The sequence below is a fragment of the Lutjanus erythropterus genome, chromosome 13 (genome assembly GCF_056507025.1).
Source record: "Lutjanus erythropterus isolate fLutEry1 chromosome 13, fLutEry1.hap2, whole genome shotgun sequence".
Taxonomy (NCBI): domain Eukaryota; kingdom Metazoa; phylum Chordata; class Actinopteri; order Lutjaniformes; family Lutjanidae; genus Lutjanus; species Lutjanus erythropterus.
In genome coordinates this window covers 9,354,346-9,374,211 of record NC_139329.1, presented here as the reverse complement: position 1 = coordinate 9,374,211, position 19,866 = coordinate 9,354,346, and the positions used below count along the sequence as shown (strand labels likewise).

At 41.3% G+C, this 19,866-nt stretch overlaps 1 protein-coding gene across 1 annotated transcript in view; it reads right to left on the bottom strand.

Annotated features, from left to right (window-relative positions):
- LOC146316140 (protein arginine N-methyltransferase 8-B) overlaps positions 1-16,776 on the bottom strand; it is a 35,120-nt gene extending 18,344 nt beyond the window's left edge. The window contains exons 1-3 of the mRNA XM_084733972.1: positions 15,985-16,776; positions 8,792-9,037; positions 5,108-5,263 (exon numbers count right to left, since the gene is read on the bottom strand). Of these exons, the coding sequence (XP_084590098.1) occupies positions 5,108-5,263; positions 8,792-9,037; positions 15,985-16,053 (471 nt within the window). The 5' untranslated portion in view covers positions 16,054-16,776. The remainder of the gene's footprint in view (positions 1-5,107; positions 5,264-8,791; positions 9,038-15,984) is intronic.
- Between the last annotated feature and the right edge of the window lie 3,090 nt (positions 16,777-19,866).

The following is a 19,866-nucleotide window of genomic DNA, read 5'->3' as shown; positions in this document are numbered from 1 at the left end:
CAAAACAAGGTCATCACCTGGTATCTCTCTGTGGATGGTTTCCAGTCCAGTCCAGCAAACCTAAAAGAGTGTTTCAGTTGAAGGGGACTCCCTATCGCTGATTTATTTTTTTTACATAGACATACAAAGACGGCAATTTTTTTAAAAAAACTGATTCGCTGGCTCTTTGCCAACTTCAAGAAAAAGGGTGGAGGTGAGATACAAAAGATAACCAGAGTTTGTAAAGACATTTTGTCAGGGGATTTTTTTTTCCTGTCTGCAGCATTTGATAGTAATGAGTAGGGTTTTTTTTTTTTTTTTAAATCACTTAAAGTATGTTTTGCGACTTGTGAGCCTGACAGCAGCAGGTGACTAGCAAAGAATGGAATTATCATCTGACACAATGCACTGATCTTCATTTAGCCCTGCAAGAAGTGTCCTAGAGTCAAGCTGAAAACGGCAGATGATAAAAGAATATGAGGGGATTGAAATTAGAAGGTGAGCAGCCTCTGTGCCGGCCCCTGAAACACTGCTAGAGCATCTTACCTAAAGTAATTAGGGTGAAGATTAGTTGCTGCTCAACTGCAACCAGCCATTTAACTCCAACGGGACCTTCAACTTCTAGTTTCATTACTCTTTTGACACTTCAGATTCTTTTAAATTATCCGTACCCCACTGCGTTTTTCTTTTTCTAATTTCTCTCCTGCATCTCTATCAAATCAATGGCCTTTCTTTTGTGCCTGTTCTTCTCTGTCCTCTTTTTTCCGTGTCCTGCGCTAGTTGCTTGACATATTTTGCACTTCCTGTTCTGCCCACCAAAGCTGAATGATTTATTGAAGTGCCAGCAGTAACAGAGTTACAACATAGTACCGCCCCTTCATTCATCAGAATAAACTCTGGGTACTTCTTGTAAGCAGCTCCCAAACAAAATAAGAACATAATTCAGCAGGAGGCATTTGTCAATACTGACCTCTTGCAGCATCAGGCAGTCTGAGAGTATAGATTTTCACCTGAGAGCGTAATCTCTGTTACACCCAATCTGGGACTCGAGGTGTGCCGACTTATTCATGCTGCAAGGGATCCATCTGGTCGCAATCAAGTAGAGTCTTGAATGAACTCTAGGTGCTCTGGATCATAAAAAAAAAGGTAAAGCCAGGCTGGGACCCTCATGGGGAGATCAGGCTGAAAAATAGACGAGCTCAGCTGTGCCTCGGACTTCATGGCAAAATTAGGTCTATGGGGGCTTTTTATCCTAGAGGTAGAAACCAATTAAATGTGCTTTATCAGCAACTGTGGGATGGCCAAATTCAAGGGATAGTTTGATTATTTGATGTAGGGTTCTAGGTCCTTCATGCCACACATACATGCTATGCAAATATAATTAAATCCAGAATAGAATATGATAAAAAATCTAAAACTAAATTTAAAAAACAATATAGGAATATAAATGTATACATGAAAGGAAGAAATAGTTCTGTATGACCCTCAGAAGCAAAGAGAGTCACCAGCCCAGAGGCTAAGCAATGAAGTGCTGTGGACTGGGTCAGAAAAGTCTCGTTTAAGAATACACTATATTTAGAATATTTTCACTGCTAAAGTTTGCCGTCAGATTGCCTTTTCCACTGAGAAACCACTGTTATACAAGCCAAACATTGCTCTCTCCAAATCAACCAAACTCCATAGGGGAAATAAGTCATTTTTACCACAAAGAACAGAGCAGGTGCTGGTGTGACACTGCCTCGATCTGTTAGTTTGTTTGTGTTATTGTGTGACTTTGGTGAATCCACACTATCCTAAAACACTAAAGTCATAGAATCATGCAAACAAACTAACATATTAAGACGGTGGTAGACCAGCAGCCCCGGTGTTCTATGAGGTAAAATGACTGATTTTGGCTATGGAGTTTGGTTTGTTTGGAGAGTGCAATATTTGGCTTATGTAACGACAGTTTTCAGAAAAGGCTTTTTGACGGTGGTGGTGAAAATATTCTAAATATACCATGCACTTAAACTGAGACTGATTTTGTCAAGTCGCCCTTTTTTATAAGTGTGTTAAAATAGCTTTTGTTAGTCATCCTGTCCACAGCCGTTCATTGCTGAGCTTCCATGCTAGAGCTTCTTCAAACTGGGGGCGTGCTGACTGGCATCTACTGCATACTGATACACTGACTATCGATGTGTAGGAGAGAAAATATTTCTGCTTTTCGAGCTAGGTTTCACCCTCAGTTTCCCCACTGTGCATTCATACAGGATGCAGTGAATTCACATTAGCGCTGCCTCCCTGGAGCAGCCCTATTCTCAGCTGCCTATTAGTGGAGGACCGGTCGGGAGGCTGCGGGTGACGCCCACGGCCTACAGACACACAACACTGGTACACCTGCCCATTAAAACTAGGCTGAGTCAACTGCATAAACAAACAGTAAAGTCTATTGTTGCACCAGGTGTGTGTATGCAGGAATATCTGTGCGTGTGCGTATTGCTGCGCTGTTGGTGTGTGATAATAGGGCTTCTGATGACAGCCCTCTAATTGGCAATGATTCCTCATCTCCCTCCGAATCTCCGTGAGAGGAGACAGCCATTAGCCATGTGTCCATCAGAGTCATGCTTCAGTGGGAGGACTGAGGCCTCGCGGCGTGTTTAGAGTCAACACACCCTCACACGGTGCCTCCCGCACCTCTCACTGGTGTCAGGAAAAGTCACTGTCACTGCAGTCATCCCTGTGGGCTCCCACATAGTCCTCCTCTCTGGAGACACAGCAAGTACGATTTTATAACTTCGCCCAGGTGTCATGGCTCTTTGCATGGGAGTAAAGACAAAAGTCACATGTACTAGTCAGTGTTATTTTAGTTTCACTTTATCCTACTTTGGGATTTGTTTGCATTTTTATACTTTATTAGAATTTAAGGCTGATTATAAAATCAACTTTCAACTAGCTAACATTTATCAAATGCTCACTGTTACATCCAGTAGAAACAGAGCATCATGGGTATCTCCCCAGAGTCCTCCCTGTGCCCCTGTGAATAGCTGGAGTTGCATTCAACTCAACATATTTTGGTCCATTTACGGTCGATCAAATTCTGAGTAAAGTGTCTGCCACCTCTTCACTGTTGCCAACTGTTTTTAATGGGAAGTATCTAACGCTTGCTTCAAATGTCAGTAGATTATGTCACATATGCACCTTGATGTCTTTGTCATTCTGCCTGTCTTTTTCCTCTCAGTAATGCTCCTGTTATAGACCCTTTCCACAGCAGCCATTTTGCCATGAAACAGGGTAAACACAGGTGTAACCATTGATACTTATTAAGGTTCTGTTCCATTCTGGTCAAACACAGTCAGGTTGCTGCTACTGTGCATGAAAGGCTCTGCTACATGACATAAACGGACCTTAATTAGTGTCATTGGTAGCACCTGTATTTGCCTATTTCATATCAATATGGCTTCCATGAGGAAGGTCTATTGGAGACTCAGCCACATCCTCCCATCCTCTCATATATATACGTCAACGCTGCATTGACCACTTTGACCCACTGCCTGGCCTCTGAACACATACATTCAAACAGGGGAGCTGCCAAATTTCTAAATAAAAGCACTAGAACGTTTAAATTTCTTCGAATTCGATTTCAAGAGGAGTCATGTTATTTTTGAGTGTTTATGACATGGAGTAGGAAAAAAGAGTTTTGTTTTCTGAACTTACTCCACATAGAACATTGAAATCAGTTGAAAAGTTAGAGTGCTTGTACTTGTATGTGTTTACAGGCCAGTGTGGATCAGAGGGCTGTACTACAAAAGAAGCTAAAAAAAAACAGGCTTTCTGTGCATGAGCTGCCTCAACAAAAACTAAAACCCCAGTCAGAGATAACAGGTATCACATCAGTGGTTATACACACTTAACCCAGGCTTTCTTCTTCAGGCTTTGTGCACAGTCACATAAAACGGGGCATTTGGTGCATCGTTTGATTCTCTGATCGCTTTCCATCTTCTTCAGTCAAGATTAGTAAGACGTTATAGTAAAGAACTAATGGAGAATATAAAAAATATATTACAGCAAAAGGCAAAACTGTTGCTGCAAATAAGGCAGAAGAGAAATACTAGCAGAAAATTTCTAATTGATTTAAAGTATCTGTTGTTATTTAAAATATACTTGAATTTCATTTTGATTTTAAGAAATGCTTAATGTGGTATAAATGTGAGATATTAAATGTTGGCTTATGGTTGTATGGCTCTGATGTGGAATTCAGAAGTCTTTTATGGGAACTCTGTGGGTCCAGAATAGAGGTTAACACTTTTCTTTTTTATGTAACGAGGTCCATATGACAGAGTGGTGTTCTTGTTGGCCCAGAGCCCAGTCCTTCCACCTCACGAGCCCATCTTTCACGTGGGTCTTTATAAGCTTTAGGTATGATAAAGGTGATGGGATTTGGTGCTGAGCTCAAACTATGAGCATCTAAATCAAGGGTGAAATAAACCCCTGAACTCTTGGTCATGTTTATGTGGATAAAGCTCTGCCAGATGGACAACAGTAACGCAAGAGAGACGTGAAGCACAAACCGAAGCGATATACCAGTTTAGAAAGCAAAGAGAGGGATGGAGTGAGACGGCAGAAAAGGAAAGGAAAACAAAATACAAGACGTGAGGCGAAGTCAAGTAAACACATAATGCCGACCAGTAGCTCAGAACAAGTCTCTTGGCATTTCCAAGTTAATCATCCCTCCCCTGAAGCAAATATATACGCTGTCTGCAGCCGCGGTACAAAAATAAGTTCCACGTGGTTATACCAAACTAGCGGTGTGTATCCAGCATGCATTCTCAGACATGCCCTGACTAGCAATTACTTCTGCACCAGTACACGATAACAGAAAGAGCCCTTAAATCTCTACAGCTCAGCCTGTCAACATGCCTGAGAGGCCGGACATTTTTATCACCTGCCCGTCAGACAAGATATTCCTCTCAGATTATAGGAAGTCCGGTGGAAAAATGGTTAAATGTACATCCATACAGGTCCACAGAGGAAACAGTCGTACACATACAGAACATGCACACAGTGTGAGCAGCTTGTCAGGCCGGGCTCCACAGTGATTAGACTGATGGTTCAGCATGATAACGCTCCACTGAAAGGAATCACGTCTTACCCCATACACGTGCTTTGCCCCCGCTTTGGCCGCGAACATGGACAGGATCCCAGTCCCACTGCCGACGTCCAGCACTATTTTGTCCTTGAAGACGTGCTTGTTGTGGTACATGGAGTTTCTGTAGGTGAGCGTCCTCACTTCGTCCTTGAGCATCTCCTGGTTTAGAATATGACAAATAATATCAGGAAGATGATGACACAGCTAACCCCTGTAGAGAGCCGCAATTTGTTTTGTTGAATTAGAAACACTGGCTGGACAACGGGGGTCTGGATGTGCCCTGGTGTCTGCAATGGAGCGGAGACAAATAACACACAGGCTTCACTTGATCTTACCCTATTACATCTCAGCTGTGTGGTTATATATTCAAATCCATAGTTGGTGTTTGTGAATAAACCTTGTGAGCCTGCCAGCTCAGCCTGTCTGCATCTTTCCCCAGTCTGTCTGTCTTATGGATTGTATGAATGTATGAGTGTGAAGAAAATTCAGAAATGACAATTATACACCTGACCTACATTACAAAAATATTTTTTTAAAAAAAATATCATTTCACAGGTCACACTCAGAACATGTTCTTTTATATAGCCACCAATTCTTTCTTCCTGCTCCTAATGCTGTAAGAAAGATTGAAACATATTGTATAGGGGAAATATAAGACACTTAGTGCATGTTTAAAGTGCAAAGGCACAATGGATTTTTTTTATTCAAGGCTTGCCCAAATCCACCTTTGCCGCAGGGCTGTTCTCCCCTGTCCTGCCTCTATAGCTAGCGGCGCACAGCTGAATACACCTATCAGCTGTGCACAAGTGCCTTGATTAATTCATGGGTGTGTTTTAGGCCAAGCATGCAATAACCAGAGGTCAGCTCTCATCACTTTAAGAAACAAGAGTGCCTGGCACGCAAACTCGTCAACATGATGGCTGATTTACCAGGAGGAAACAGAGAGAAACTATTTTCAAGCGAGGCAACAGATCTCAGATCAGAGATGTGCAATATATGGAGACATGGAGACCCAAAGCTAAAAATGTAACAAAATGCTAGTGTTTTTTAACTAGCTACAAAGTTGACAACATGTTACACTGTTTGTTGGCTAGCTAGTAAATTAACAAAACTGTTTGCTAACTAGCTAAGAGGTTAGCAAAACATTGCATTGTTTGCTAGCTGGGTAAAATGTTGGTTAACCTACTCATGATGGCTCAGTAGAGAAGTTTTAATTTCTTCTCCTTTTAAAAATAATTTTTGGATGAATTATTGGACCAATATGGCCAAATAATACAAGATTAACAGCACAGTAAGGAAACAGAGACTGGAGCCTGGCAGCAAGTGGCAGACTGTTTTAATGGATTAACTGAAGAGAAAGAAAGACGGATCATAAGACTTAATTGGTTTAAATCTGTCCCTTAACTTTCTTTGAAGAACTTGATTATATTGCTCTAACCATGTAAAAAGAAAAAAAGAGGCTAAGTTAAACCCCCGATCTAAGTTTAGAGTAATACTGGATAACATTCTAATTTGGAGTTTAAGAATTAAATTTAATGTATAGGTTTAGAGTAAAAACAAAACTGAGGTTTAAATTTAATCTTTTTTTTTCTTTTCTTTTTTTGTAGAGTCGGTAGGATTTGTCCAAGCTGTTCCTAAATGCATCAGGATGTCAAGTACTAACATTTTGGGCTGGTAAAATGTCCTGAGCACAGTAAAACAATAAGAAAAAAAAAAAAAAAGTAAATACAGGCAGAGGGAAGTTTATCTGCAGACACAGTCACCACCACACAATTCCAGTGGGTCAAAAGTGATTATTGAAATGTCCTTGTTGGTGCAGCCCAGCCACTGAGAAAGAAAAAAAATACTTAGATTAGAAATGGCTGCCTGTTCAAGATTGAAAAAGTCACAGGTTTTTGCTCCAGTCCTCCGTCACTCTCCATAAAGACCACCGGGGTGTAGAGCTTAAGCAGGGAGAAATTTCTCTCAGGCTGGGTTCATATCTCATGTCCTTTGATGGGATTGGCTGACCGCAACCCCGACTATGCTTCTAACTGTCTATGACATGTAGTATTTGGTTGTTCTAGGCTGTTGGGGCAGTACAGAGCAGGAGGATGAGTTACCTGCAAGGCCCAGTTCAGGGACAATGTCACACATGATCAACATTAAAATGTCCTACCAATGCACAAAAGACAAGTCTGAAACAATTACATCTAAAAGAGAGAAAAAAAGTAAAAGAAAAACATCATGGACACCACCAACAACAGAAAGTATAAAGGCCAATTCATGGTTTCCATGTCTGCGTTGCTGCAAGGGTCCACATAATGTAAATTTGGGCATCTGCCCAAGCCTAAGAGAACTGAAAATGTTCTAGAACAAGTTGGACACTCGTTTTTTTGTGCATTGGATGTACTGTATTTCCCTAGTCTTGTTAAGTGGTCACAAACACGTGTTGTTGGGCTAAATACAACAAATGAAGGAGGTCTGCTTTTTGGTGTCAGGAGGTAGTGTGCATGTGTGGAATGAAGTCCCCCAATTGACCCTTCCTATGTCCCGCCCCTTTTTACTCCAATGACACCTGAGCAAGTGGGCACCTTACTCAACTTCCTCCTGTCCTATTTCCTGTACTTAGTAATACTATGTGCTTGGTTCAACCAAATTTGAAGATGGTTTAAAGCTGGGGCTCAGAAACCTGTAAAAACCATATATATAGTCACATCTTAAGTTAGCTAATGTTGACAAACTATTTGGTAGCTAATGTAAAAAAAACAGAAAAGGAGAAAGCTGACTAAGGCTCAGCCCGATACCAAGCTTGCTCAACTGTTATTAAGGGGTGGGACTTAGAAAGGATCAATTGTAGTATGTTTTGAAGCATGTGCTCGTCTCCTGTCCATGTGTAAAATCCAAAGCTGTCCATGTCCATCCTGGGGTATGATAAAGGCTCAAGTTGGCCTGTTTAAGTTGTTGACAGTTAGGAACTATGGAAACTTTGGCCAAATCCCATGGGGAAATGGTTTAAGGCTAATGGAAAATTAAAAGAAAGAAAACATCTTTACAACTTTTACAACTTGCATGTGTAAGCCATTGCTCCTATTGGTTATGATGACATTTTTTCCACAGACTTCATTGCTGAGATCTGAGGGCAAAACAATTGTCTGAAAAACCACAGAAAACATCAAACAGAGAGTCTGCAATTTAACTATATTATCTAAGCCACTAGCGGGGAAGCAAACATAATAAACTAAATCTTGCAGGGACATTTCCTGGGTCAATTTTGATCTGTTATATCTCCAAACATAGCTGTGTTTACACCCAGTTTTACAATGCAATAGATGATTCAGCATTTTGACAGCGTTGATAGACCTTTCCAGGATATGTATGGGTATATTTTGTCAAATGTGTCATTTTTGAATTTACACACTTGCAAAATGTGTAGTTGTATTTGGAGCTGTTGTGATCATCATCCGATGAGAAATGGGTGCATTTTCCACAAGATGAAGTATTAACTGCAGGCAGCACAAGAAAATAGCCAAACTGAATTTTCAGTTCCCTGTTTTAGTTCCTGAGAGTCGTTATTTTCCAGTAGTTCGTCAGAAACAGTCATCATGCATGGCTTTTGTTTGGCTAATTATCCCAGACAAGAACAGACACAGGAACAAGAAAACAGAAATAACATTTGCCAGTGATCCTCACTGTGATAGGACGTACCTCATGTATACCAAAGTGTGCATATGAGTCAAAGTAGTAGTCTCGTGAGGTCATCTCCTCTGGGCTGAGGAACTTGGCCATCTTGCCCCGCCCGGGACAGCTCGGGAGGCTGGCGGCATGGGGCGTGTGTGGCGGCAGAGGAGGCCGCGCGGTGTGCTGGATGGAAGGCACCGGCTTGGGCAATGAGGTGGGCTGTGCCGACTGAGATGGAATTATGCGGATTGGCTGTGGCTGTGACTGTGGTTGCTAGAAAGACAGAGATAAAGGAGAAATGGGCTCATTGAGGCTAAGGACTCTTGTTAGTCGAATTGGCAACAACAATATCACAGGGTGGTATTTGCATTCATCAGCAGCGATTGGGTTCGACTTCTTGGCTATTCCCCTCAACATTTTCATCTGCTCTCATGCCTCTCAGCTCATCTGTCAGTCTGCTGCTTCATGAAGCAGTTTGGTGAGTTCACCGCGTCCAGAGAGCCTCACTGGGTCTAAAGGGTACTGTGATCACTGATATAAAGTCAGTCTGTCTGTCAGCAGAAGGCAAAGATGGCAAGAAAGCTCTGCTCGGCACAGAAGGTACACCCATAATGCCCTGATTATCACCTCTGAGGCCAGCTGGGAACTTCTAGCCATGTGTGTGTTTTCTGTGTGTTTGGACTGTGAGTGAGACGGAGATGGAGAACTGGACGCCCAGCAGCCAGTAAGCCATTATGGTGTTTATTCTCACTCCAACTTTCAGTCTTCTAAAAATAAATGATAAATAATTGGCAAAATGGACCAAAATAGGAGGTGTTTTATACAACTGACAGTAATATATCGGAATTACAATCAGTATTACAACAACAGTATATTTATAAAGAAAGAGAAACTGAAAAGTCTTGCGTTTCAGGTGTAGGCGCAGTCTAAAACCTACTTGGAACATATCTTTCATCATAGTATTTTCTAGTGTTACTGCTTTTTCATGCATTTGCCTGAAATTTGTATTTACACAGTCAAATTTTGCAGCACACCTTGACAAATGCTGCTGCTGACATTTTAACAGCCTTAATTAGTATCACTGGTAACACCATCTATAAGGTTTCTGTCAGTCCCCACTCTCCCCCTCCTCCTTGCCTTTCTTCTTCTCCTTCTTGGACATATCCTTTTAAAGTGGCCATCATATTAATCTTTGTCCTCTCTTCTCCTGCTGAGCTTAAAAGTCACAGACTGGCCACGAATATGTGGGAGAATAACTGGCCACCACATGGTGCATTCACACTGAAGCTGCCTGGGGTCAGCCACATACCAGGGATTCATTAAAGATGCATTGCATTTGGGTTTTAGGCTTTGCTAGCTGTTAGTCAGTCAGTCCACCACTTTGGTCCTGATATAAAAGTATCTCCACAATTTATGAAAGACATTCATGGTCCCCAGTGAGTGAATCCTGCTGATTTGGGTGATCCTCTGATTATACCTCAAAAGCCATCATCAGGTAAAGATTTTATAACTAAATACCTGCAAATCTAATCAGCCTCAGGTATATGTTAGCATGCTAACACACTCATATGATGAACATGGTAAATACTGAACCTCAGCATACTAGCATTTTAATGCCAATGATTCCACCAGGCGTGGCTGCACTGCAGTACAGCTGTGCTACGTTCGCCGGAGCTGATTGTAGCCATTCTGCTCAGTGATTGTGATTCCACCAGCATCAGATTGCCACTTTCCAGAAGCGGCTCTCCACTCCCTTTCAAACACACGCTGGGTCTGTTTCAGTCAGATGTTGCGTCAGTCTGCACAGAGCACCTCAAGCAAGTCAGGAAGTCAACACAGAAACACCAGAGTGATTGATCCTGTCAGTTTTCAAAATAAAAGACCCCATGCAGACTCGTGATCATAAAAAAGACAAACTGTTCAACTATGTAGCCTACTTATCCATGATAGACACACAAAAAGCAAGGAAAAAGGGCCGAACTGGCAAAATCTGAGCAAGTCAACATGATCAGCTGGGCAAAACTCTCTTCTGCTGAAACGCCTCTGAAAGGCTGCTGGTGGGACGTGCAGCCGTGTGGAGGACGTGTCAAAACCGTGACCCAGATTAAAAGTTAAACTTGCATGTAAATTATAAAATGCTCTGAGGAGCTAGAATGGCAGTGGACATTTTGACATGAAATAGTAGGTTAAACAGGTGTTACCAATGAAGATTGTGTTACACTCAAGTCAAACAGAGTCAGGATGCTGCTAATGTGCACACTGGCTCACTGGAAAGTCTCTGCTACACTAAATGGACTGGGATCTTAAATATCATTAGTAACACCTGCATCTATCTTAATATTTCATATCAATTAGGTCTGTTGTTAAGTAATAGTAAGTTGGGTGCTTCCTTCTTCTTGACTTTAATGGATTTGAAGTTGATGAATATAAACTGTATTGTTGATATCTGTATAAAAACTGAATAACATTAGCTTTTTACCCTCCAACCTAAATAACATTAAACTGATGTACCAGTATTTCATTAAACAAAAACAGCAGGTGCATACCAACACCACAGAGAATTAATGTTTCTGCTCTGCAAAGTTTAGTTGTCGACTTGTTGTTACATAAAAGATTACATGCATTGTGAGGGACTTGTAATTAAAAAGGAAAGATCAACTGTTGAACTTCTCTTAATCCGTTAAGCCCTGATGTTGATCTGAAGAGGGAGCGCTTCAATACAGTGCAGCATATTAACCCATTTCTTTTCTTATACATACATTATTTTCTCACAAGCTTTTTACTGAGACTTTACTGTCTCTGCCTGAAAATGAGTGTTTATTCATGTCTTACTTATTACTTTCTGTATGAGGAAATTAAGAAATGATAAACAAATGTGTAGCAATTGACCTATAGTTACACTAATCTGTTATAATATGCATACACTCCCAGGTGTAAAGACTGCAGATGAAAGCTTGGCATCTTCTAAAAAAAAAATTACATCAGTGAAGCAAAAAAGCAGGACTTGATAAACAGCTGGCCCCAAGCCAGTACTCCAGGAGTCAATAATTACAAGACAGGGCCACAGAAGAGGTGATTAAAGCTGCCAAGTTTAATACAGAATCGATGAAGACTTTCCAAAAGTTGCAACGCAGGAAAACAAAATCGCTGCGGGCTGTCATTAAGGGTTATATTAAAGCAGACTTGGGGTGCAGTACGGTCAGAGGAGAGCAGCTGCAGTGAGTGTAACTGAGATGTCTCGACACAGGAAGGAGAGGGTGGCACATGTCCTTGCCTCTGACCCTCCAGACAGATAAACACATTTGGGCTTCTATTTCAGGCCAGATCCTCACCTTCACACGGAGGTGAGGACTGCTATTTGAGAAGGACATCCAACTGGAACTTATGTTACACAGTCTGTATGAGGGGACACACAGTCACTTTGTACCTGTTTGAATGTTGAGGATGAACCCTGCACCTCCCCAGACTCAGGAAGCTCAGGCAGGCTGCAGGAACTCTGCAGGAGCGCAAGACGAGTGTAACATGGTGCTACAATGATGAGTGCTACACTATAACTTGATCAGCTGTTTATGACTGACAGTTGTCTGTCAACGTAAAGCTAAGCATGTTATCCTGAAAACAAAAGCCCACTACTCTGAAAATACACACTGGAGTTGTAGTTCAGTGACTGTCTGCACTACTGCCTACCACTCCATTAAAATATTGCTCAGTTCAACCGTTATAAGCACCTTCTAAAAGATTATTAATGATTTTTGACAACCCTGAGTGAATATTCAGCATTAATTAAATGGGAAAACAACACCACAAGTGACAGGCTGAAATAGAAACGTCAAAGTATTTCAGCTTGTCATGTTTCTTTATCTCTGGTGACATATCATTATCATAGTTTGGGTTTTTCAGTCACTTCATGTTTTATTTTGGTGTGTCCTGTCTTGTGTGTCTTTGTTGCATTTCCTTCCTGTCTTTGTATGTTTTCCTGTTCTTTCTGATCACTGATTATTTTCACCTGTTCTTGACTGCCCTCACCTGTCTTGTTTTCCTCTCCCTCCCTAGTATGTTTAACCTTGTGTCTTAACCTCTTCAGTTGCTAGTTCGTCCTCATCAATTTGTCAATGTCCTTGTGTTTTCTTGTGGATTTTTGTTGCTTTGTGTCTCTTCCCTGCATGGATTCGTTAGGATTATTACTTTCCCTGGACTTTGATTTTTTTTGGTTGCCTTTGATTCAGCATTGCCAGCTCTCTGAGTTTTTTTTTTTTTTTTTTTTTTTTTTTTTGTGTGTGTGTGTGTGTGTGTGTGTGTGTGTGTGTGTGCGTGTTTTGTTTTTTTATTAAAATATTGAAGCCAGCCACTCCTGCAGCAGTCAGCATTTGGATCCCTTCTTCTGTTCATGGTTGACAAATTGTAACAATCATGGTCATTTTATGATTTATTACAGTAAATATATTACACATTTCACCTTTAAAGACTACATTGTAAAAATAAAAAATACTTTTTTAACTGCCTTAAAATTTTAAGTTGAATAAATTTGAAAAAACAAGTTGAGGTTTGTTATAATTCAAAACAAATTTGTCTAGTCAAATAAACTTGATCGATTCCATCATATATTTTCTTCAAACTATAAAAAAGAAGAGTCTTAGGAGAATTTTAACTCCCCAACAATGCATGCTGGGAAGTCTACTAATATGCTGATCATGCTTCTTTCATAACTTCATTGGATGCATTGATTGAACTCTGTACAACACATTCATTCAACTCATCATTTCAATATGGAATAAAATAAAAATAAAATGAAAAATGATTTATGTGAAATCAATGAGAGTCCACTAAGTTCCTGTGTAATCTTTTATGGTGTGTGATGTCCTGCTGTGAGGACGGCATTTTACTGTGGTAAGTTCAAGGAAAACCTGCATCATAACTGCTCATTTCATGGGGAAAAAAAGTCCCATAACAGCCAGGAAAGAGATGCACTTTGGTCTTTTGCCATTACGGCACTTAGGTGCCTCTGCGGATGCAAATATTCCATAAGAGCAGAGAGCAGCAGAAGACAGACATACGTCCACCCAGGCAATATTGTCCTCTCGCGATAATGTATCAGGTGCCTGCTGCCCTCAGAGCACACTCATCAAACTGTTTAGAGTTTGAGGAGGGCAGCTCACTTTGAGGAAACTTTATTTAATGAATAATGTTTAATGAAACAACATGAGGTTGTCTGCATCTCCACAGGGTGTATGAATCTTTTAAGCATTACTTGCTGATGAATCAGCAGTGCTCCTTCAGTAGCCAGTCACAGTGTGAATACAGATGTAGGGACAGGACGCAATAAAACATTAGGCTCATGTTGAGCTGTTTTGAAGGCTACACTGTAAAAATAAACAAGTTGTTTTAAACTAAAAAAAATAGTGTCTGGGCTGCATTAAGATTTTAAGTTGACTTATTTTGAAATGACAAGTTGAGGTAATTTAATCAAAATAAATTAACTTTAATTTGATATAAATTCAATTGCACTTGAGAAAACTATTCAGTTGAACCTACAACTCAGTGGAGATGTTACAAATTTTATTTTCTCAGTTTGAAGAGTCGGTTCTTCATTTCACACTAAAAACCTCCAGCTGAAGCTGCTGTTGGAGCGACTTAGTTCCAGCATCGGAACAGAAAAACTGCTCCCAGTGAATTAATGACATTTTAAGTGTTTGGGTGTACTAACCTTCATCATACTTCACAGTGTTTTTAATAATACTTTTACACATATACAAAAACACAACTTTTTGGCATTGATCCTTCAAAAACACTTGTGACAAAGTTATGTAATGGAGGCAAAATGACATCAAGGTACCGATACAAACGTCCATGGGTATTTTTAATTACTATTAATAACTGTAAGTAAATAAAAAGCAAATAGAGCAAAATGTATGTATATATATTAAATCTGGATTAAGAAAATATATCAAATATGTGCTACATTAAAATTCTTCCTATAAAGCCAACAAATAAAGAGAATTTGCATGGGGTTTTGTTTGTGTAGTTTTTTAATTTCACTTGAGCACATATTGAAAAACATACTGTATATCCAAATATTGATATAGACTGACAGAGCTGTGATAGGCCAGTATCGGGCCTGAATATCAGTTGATCGATACCTTAATCGGACTCCATTAGACACATGGCAAGTTTCTATATATATAATTTTTCAAATTATATATAAAAGAACAGTGACAGGAGAGTTTCAAACAATGCATGTAATGAAGTCTGCTGATCATGTTTCTTCAGAAACTTAATGTAATTCAGTTCATTCAACTCACCACTTCATGTCAAAAGACACCATGTTAGAGAGGATGTTTATAAGTGCTGAAGTGTTCTGAAAATAACTACTAAAGTTAAAATAGAACAAACAAACTTCTATTATTTATTTTACATTAATTGATTCCACTAAATTCCTGCATGACTTTTTTTTCACAGTGCAGAGTTTAGTTTGAGGGGGGCAAAAAGGATAGGCCTAAACTATTTCCTGCACGCTGGGGATCCCCATTCGGGCCCTGCAGGGAGCCAATAATGCCAGATTCGTACTTGGCTGACACATCACGTCTCAAAACTGCTGCACACATCAAGTCCCAGCGTTCCCTGTTTCATGAGCAAGGTGCTGCTGCAGTACCTTGGACAGCGCAAGTGATTCTACAGCGCAGCGCCAGGCAGCAGCTAAAACACACCGTCCCGGTCAATCATGCCTGCACTATGTTCCTTGTTTAAATAGATTTTTTTTTGAAGACACTGGCAGAGGGATCAATGTGCATGGTCTAAGAAGGAGAGAGAGAACAGATCCTCTTTGAAATCATACTGAAACCTCTGCAGAACACCCTAACGTTGCGTGGCAGCCACACGGTTTCTCAAAAAAAAAAAAAAAAAAAAAAATGACACCAGCAAGATGTTGCATGATTATTTTCAAGTGTGCTCCATGTTGGAGATACTCACTTGCCTGTTCTGCACAAAATGCCTGTTTTGTCGGAGGGGGGTTAAACATCCTTGCAGGGGGGGATGGAGCCTATACATCACTCAGACTGCTGCTGTCTCTTTAATCCGGACAGTCAGCATCCTCCTGCATCTTGTCCGAGCTGCAACTTCTACTTGCACAAAAAAAGAGGTAGGACGCATGCTGCAGGACGCACTGGGGACTCAGGAAAACTGAGCACTCGGAAAAAAAATCAAAAGGTGTCTCTCACACTTACCTCACTGCTCTCAGACTCCGCCATTTTTCTCCTGAGGAGCATGCAGCGGGACGAGTGCTTAATTCCCATAAGAGCCAGCAGAACGTGCTCACACCTGACAGAAGTAAAGAAGATGATTTCCAGAGTCGTTTCAGTTCTTTATCATTCAGTTAATTCTCATTCACATCCCAGACTGCAATGTTCTTTAGGAATTCTAAAAGACACAAAACTACAAAAGGTCCCAAAAGCATTGCAGCCACTGTAGCCATAAAGTGGAGTGGATTCCATGGCGCAAAAGTTTGCAGTCCACCGGTGTGCTTTCCTGGAGAGCATCAGAGGAAAAGGCATTTTTGCATCAGCTGAGACAAGACAAATCAAAAAAAAAAAAATGCAACGTCCTATCCCATGACCCAGCGAGCGTAGATGGGAATCTCGGAAGCTTGCAGCGCTAAAAGCAGCAGATTGCCATGAACACACTGTTTTAGTCCCAGTTTGATTGATTCCTCCACCGCAACATTGTTTCTAAAAATAGTCCCGCATCCTCTGCTGCCACACAGAGTGGAGAGACTTGCCGCTGAGTACATGCACAGAAATCTGATGACTCTCAAAACGTGCCCGCGAATTTCTTATTAACGCACGCCGCCATTAACGTCCCCCCTTGCTCGTCAGCTTTAATGTGACTCCTCTGTGCTCCATTTGTTCGCTCTCCGTCCTCACAAAGTGCTGAACGCCGCCCGCCCAGCAGAGAAAGTTGTAGTTGGTTCACTCTCTGTTGAACGGCGAGGACGTTGTGTGCTCAGGTTGCACACACACAGACACACACACACACACACACACACACACACACACACACTGAGAGAGAGTGCGAGGAAGTGACCACTCCTGCCTCACTGGCCAGAGGGGCAATATCATCAGGGCTGGCTGCTGTTTGCACGCCTGTTAAATGCTTCAGCTGCTCTGCTCACTCCAGAGATGAACCTCAACACACACACACACACACACACACACACACACACACACACACACACACACACACACACACATGCGCACGCACAGGCCTACACACTCTTTTCTTTGATGCCTCTGTCTTCGCATAGCTGTTATCTCTCTGATAAAAATGACACTCATTGTAATCCACTGTAAGGTCCTGCTAATATTCCATTATTCTGCTACTTGTGCAATTTAAAGGCATAATATACAATAATTTCATAAAAACAAACAATGTATAGACTTAGAAACACAATGAAGGGTCTATTTGTACCTGGGTATGAATGGGCAAATGACAGCTGTTCAGCTATTCATACGTGACCTCCTTATTCACTCCTGATACAAAGTTGGGGTGGTTGAATTTGGTTTTTCGTGTGGGAGATTGGGCTTTGAATCCTGCCCTGAAAGACTTTCCAGTAATGTGAAAATGTATGTCAGCGGTACTGTTTTTATTATTATACAGTTTTCAGTCACAGTTTGTTTAGGTTATGAAACAAAACTACTCGGTTAGGTTTAGGCGAAAAGACTACTCGGTCCTTACCCCAAGTCAGGGAGTTCAAGTATTTTGGGGTCTTGTTCTCTAGCGAGGGGACAATGGAGCATGAGATGGGGTGGAGAATCGGAGCAGCAGGAGTGGTATTGCATTCGCTTTACTACACCGTTGTGAAGAAAAGGGAGCTTAGCCAGAAGGCGATGTTCTCAATCTACCGGTCAATCTTTGTTCCTACTCTCACCTATGGTCATGAAGGGACCAAAAGAACGAGACCGCAGATACAAGCAGCTGAAATGGGTTTTCACAGGAGGGTGGGTGGTGTCTCCCTTAGGGACAGGGTGAGAAGCTCAGTCATCTGTGAGGAACTTGGAGGAGAGTCGCTGTTCCTTTCCGTAGAGAGGAGCCAGTTGACGTGGTTGGGCATCTCGTAAGGATGCCACCTGGTCGCCTCCCTAGATAGGTGTTCCAGGCACGTCCAGCTGGGAGGAGGCCATGGGGCAGACTGAGGACTAGGTGAAGGGATTATACCTCCGCCCTGGCCTGGGAATGACACGGCATCCCTGGTCATATCCCAAGCTTTGATCCTGACAAAGCTGGTTAATGTAGCCTGGGAAAAGGATGCCTGGGGTCTCCTGCTGGAACTGCTACATCTGCGACCTGATTTTAGATAAGCTGTTGAAGATGGATGGATGGACTACTTGCTTAGATTATGAAACAAAACTACTTGTTAGATTTAGGCAGCAAAACTACTCGATTACATTTAGGCAACAACACTACTTGGTTAAGTTGTGAAAAAAAAACTACTCGATAACTTAAGACAACAAGACAACAAAACTACTTGGTTGGAGATTGTTTTATTTCTCTTCTATATGCGTGCAAATAACCGTATTGGCTATTTACACCCTGGGTGCAAATAGCATTGTTGGCTATGGACACCTGTCTCTGCCATGCAAGATTGTATACACCAGGGTGCAAATAGCCCCATTTGTTATTCCATCCTGAGTGCAAATAGCCACACTGACAATATATAATATCTGCCTGAACATAATCCCTTTCACTCAACACTAATGACCCACTAGAAGTGTGTGCTGGCTCCTGTGTCTGCAGAGATCCTGCCCTCTGCCTCTATTATTTTATTTCCTCATTATTTGTCTGTGCTCTGGACGCTTTACCAACCCAAAACGTCAGTATCTGGCATCCTGGGAATGAGACACAACAATGAACCATCTTTCTGGTTTATTTATGAACAGCTCTGATTCTACCTGTATGATTTTTGACCCAGGATTGTTTCTTGATGGTTTGTCAGAACAGTTATAACACCTAGAAGTCTGTCCAAACTGCAGTGGTTTGGCCTTTGTAAATTACTGCAGACTGCTGTCAGAGCTGTTTCATAACTAAGCGTGTGCTACTGTATCTCGCCTCTGAAGTCTTCTGCTTTTGCTCTAGAGTCTATTTTGAGTAGAGGCCATCCCTCTCTACCACCCACACCACTCACCACTTGTTACATTATTCAACAGAGAGGGTAGGCAGACACTCACCAGGCAGTAAGCAGGCACCAGAATAGAAACCTAGCTTTTTGTTGACCACACCTAATGCCATCAAACACATAAATACACCTGTAACGCACGTGCGTTATGTTAACAAACATATTCATGTTCAGTATGCAGATATTTATTCGGGCAAATAAAAAAAATGACAGCCACACAGATAGGCATGTACAATACATTAATGCAAATAAGAGTCTATGTTAGCAGTAGGTATGTTTCAATACCATTTTTCCAATTCCAATACCTGAACTTTGTATGCTCTCCGATACCAGGTACTGATCTGACACTAGTGTGTGTAAAAAAAATTATTTAACCAGTCAGGTTTGTTGCATCGGCGAATACACAAGGATTTTTCCTCCTCCTGACACAGGCTCCAAAGAAACAAAATTTGACGCTGAGGTAACGCTGGGGCTACTGTGAAGTAGCAGCATCCCGTTTATACGATAATGAATTACGTGGGAACTGATTGGTGCTGCATTTTAGGAGGCATTTTCTGATACTGGTATCAGTGTTGGAACAACCCTAGTGAATGGCTCTGTGACGGGTGCCATGCTATTGTTGCCATGTCATGCTATGTGCAAAACTGCAAATGGCCCATTGGACCTAAAACCCATTTGTCTGACAGCTCACTACCCAAAACAAACACACATTGCCCACTGCCCTTATTTAGGCCCACTTATTTACCGTGTTAGGATTCTAACATTTGCTTATTAGCACTTAGGACAAAGTAAAGCTGAGAATGATGGGGATGTCATTTGTTTTTCTACACAGTGAAATAACCCAACCACAGCGTAACTGTTTTCCAGGGACAGTAAAAAGGGATGAACACAACTGGGACATGCTTGTTGTTGCCATGTAACTCATGTTCATCACTTT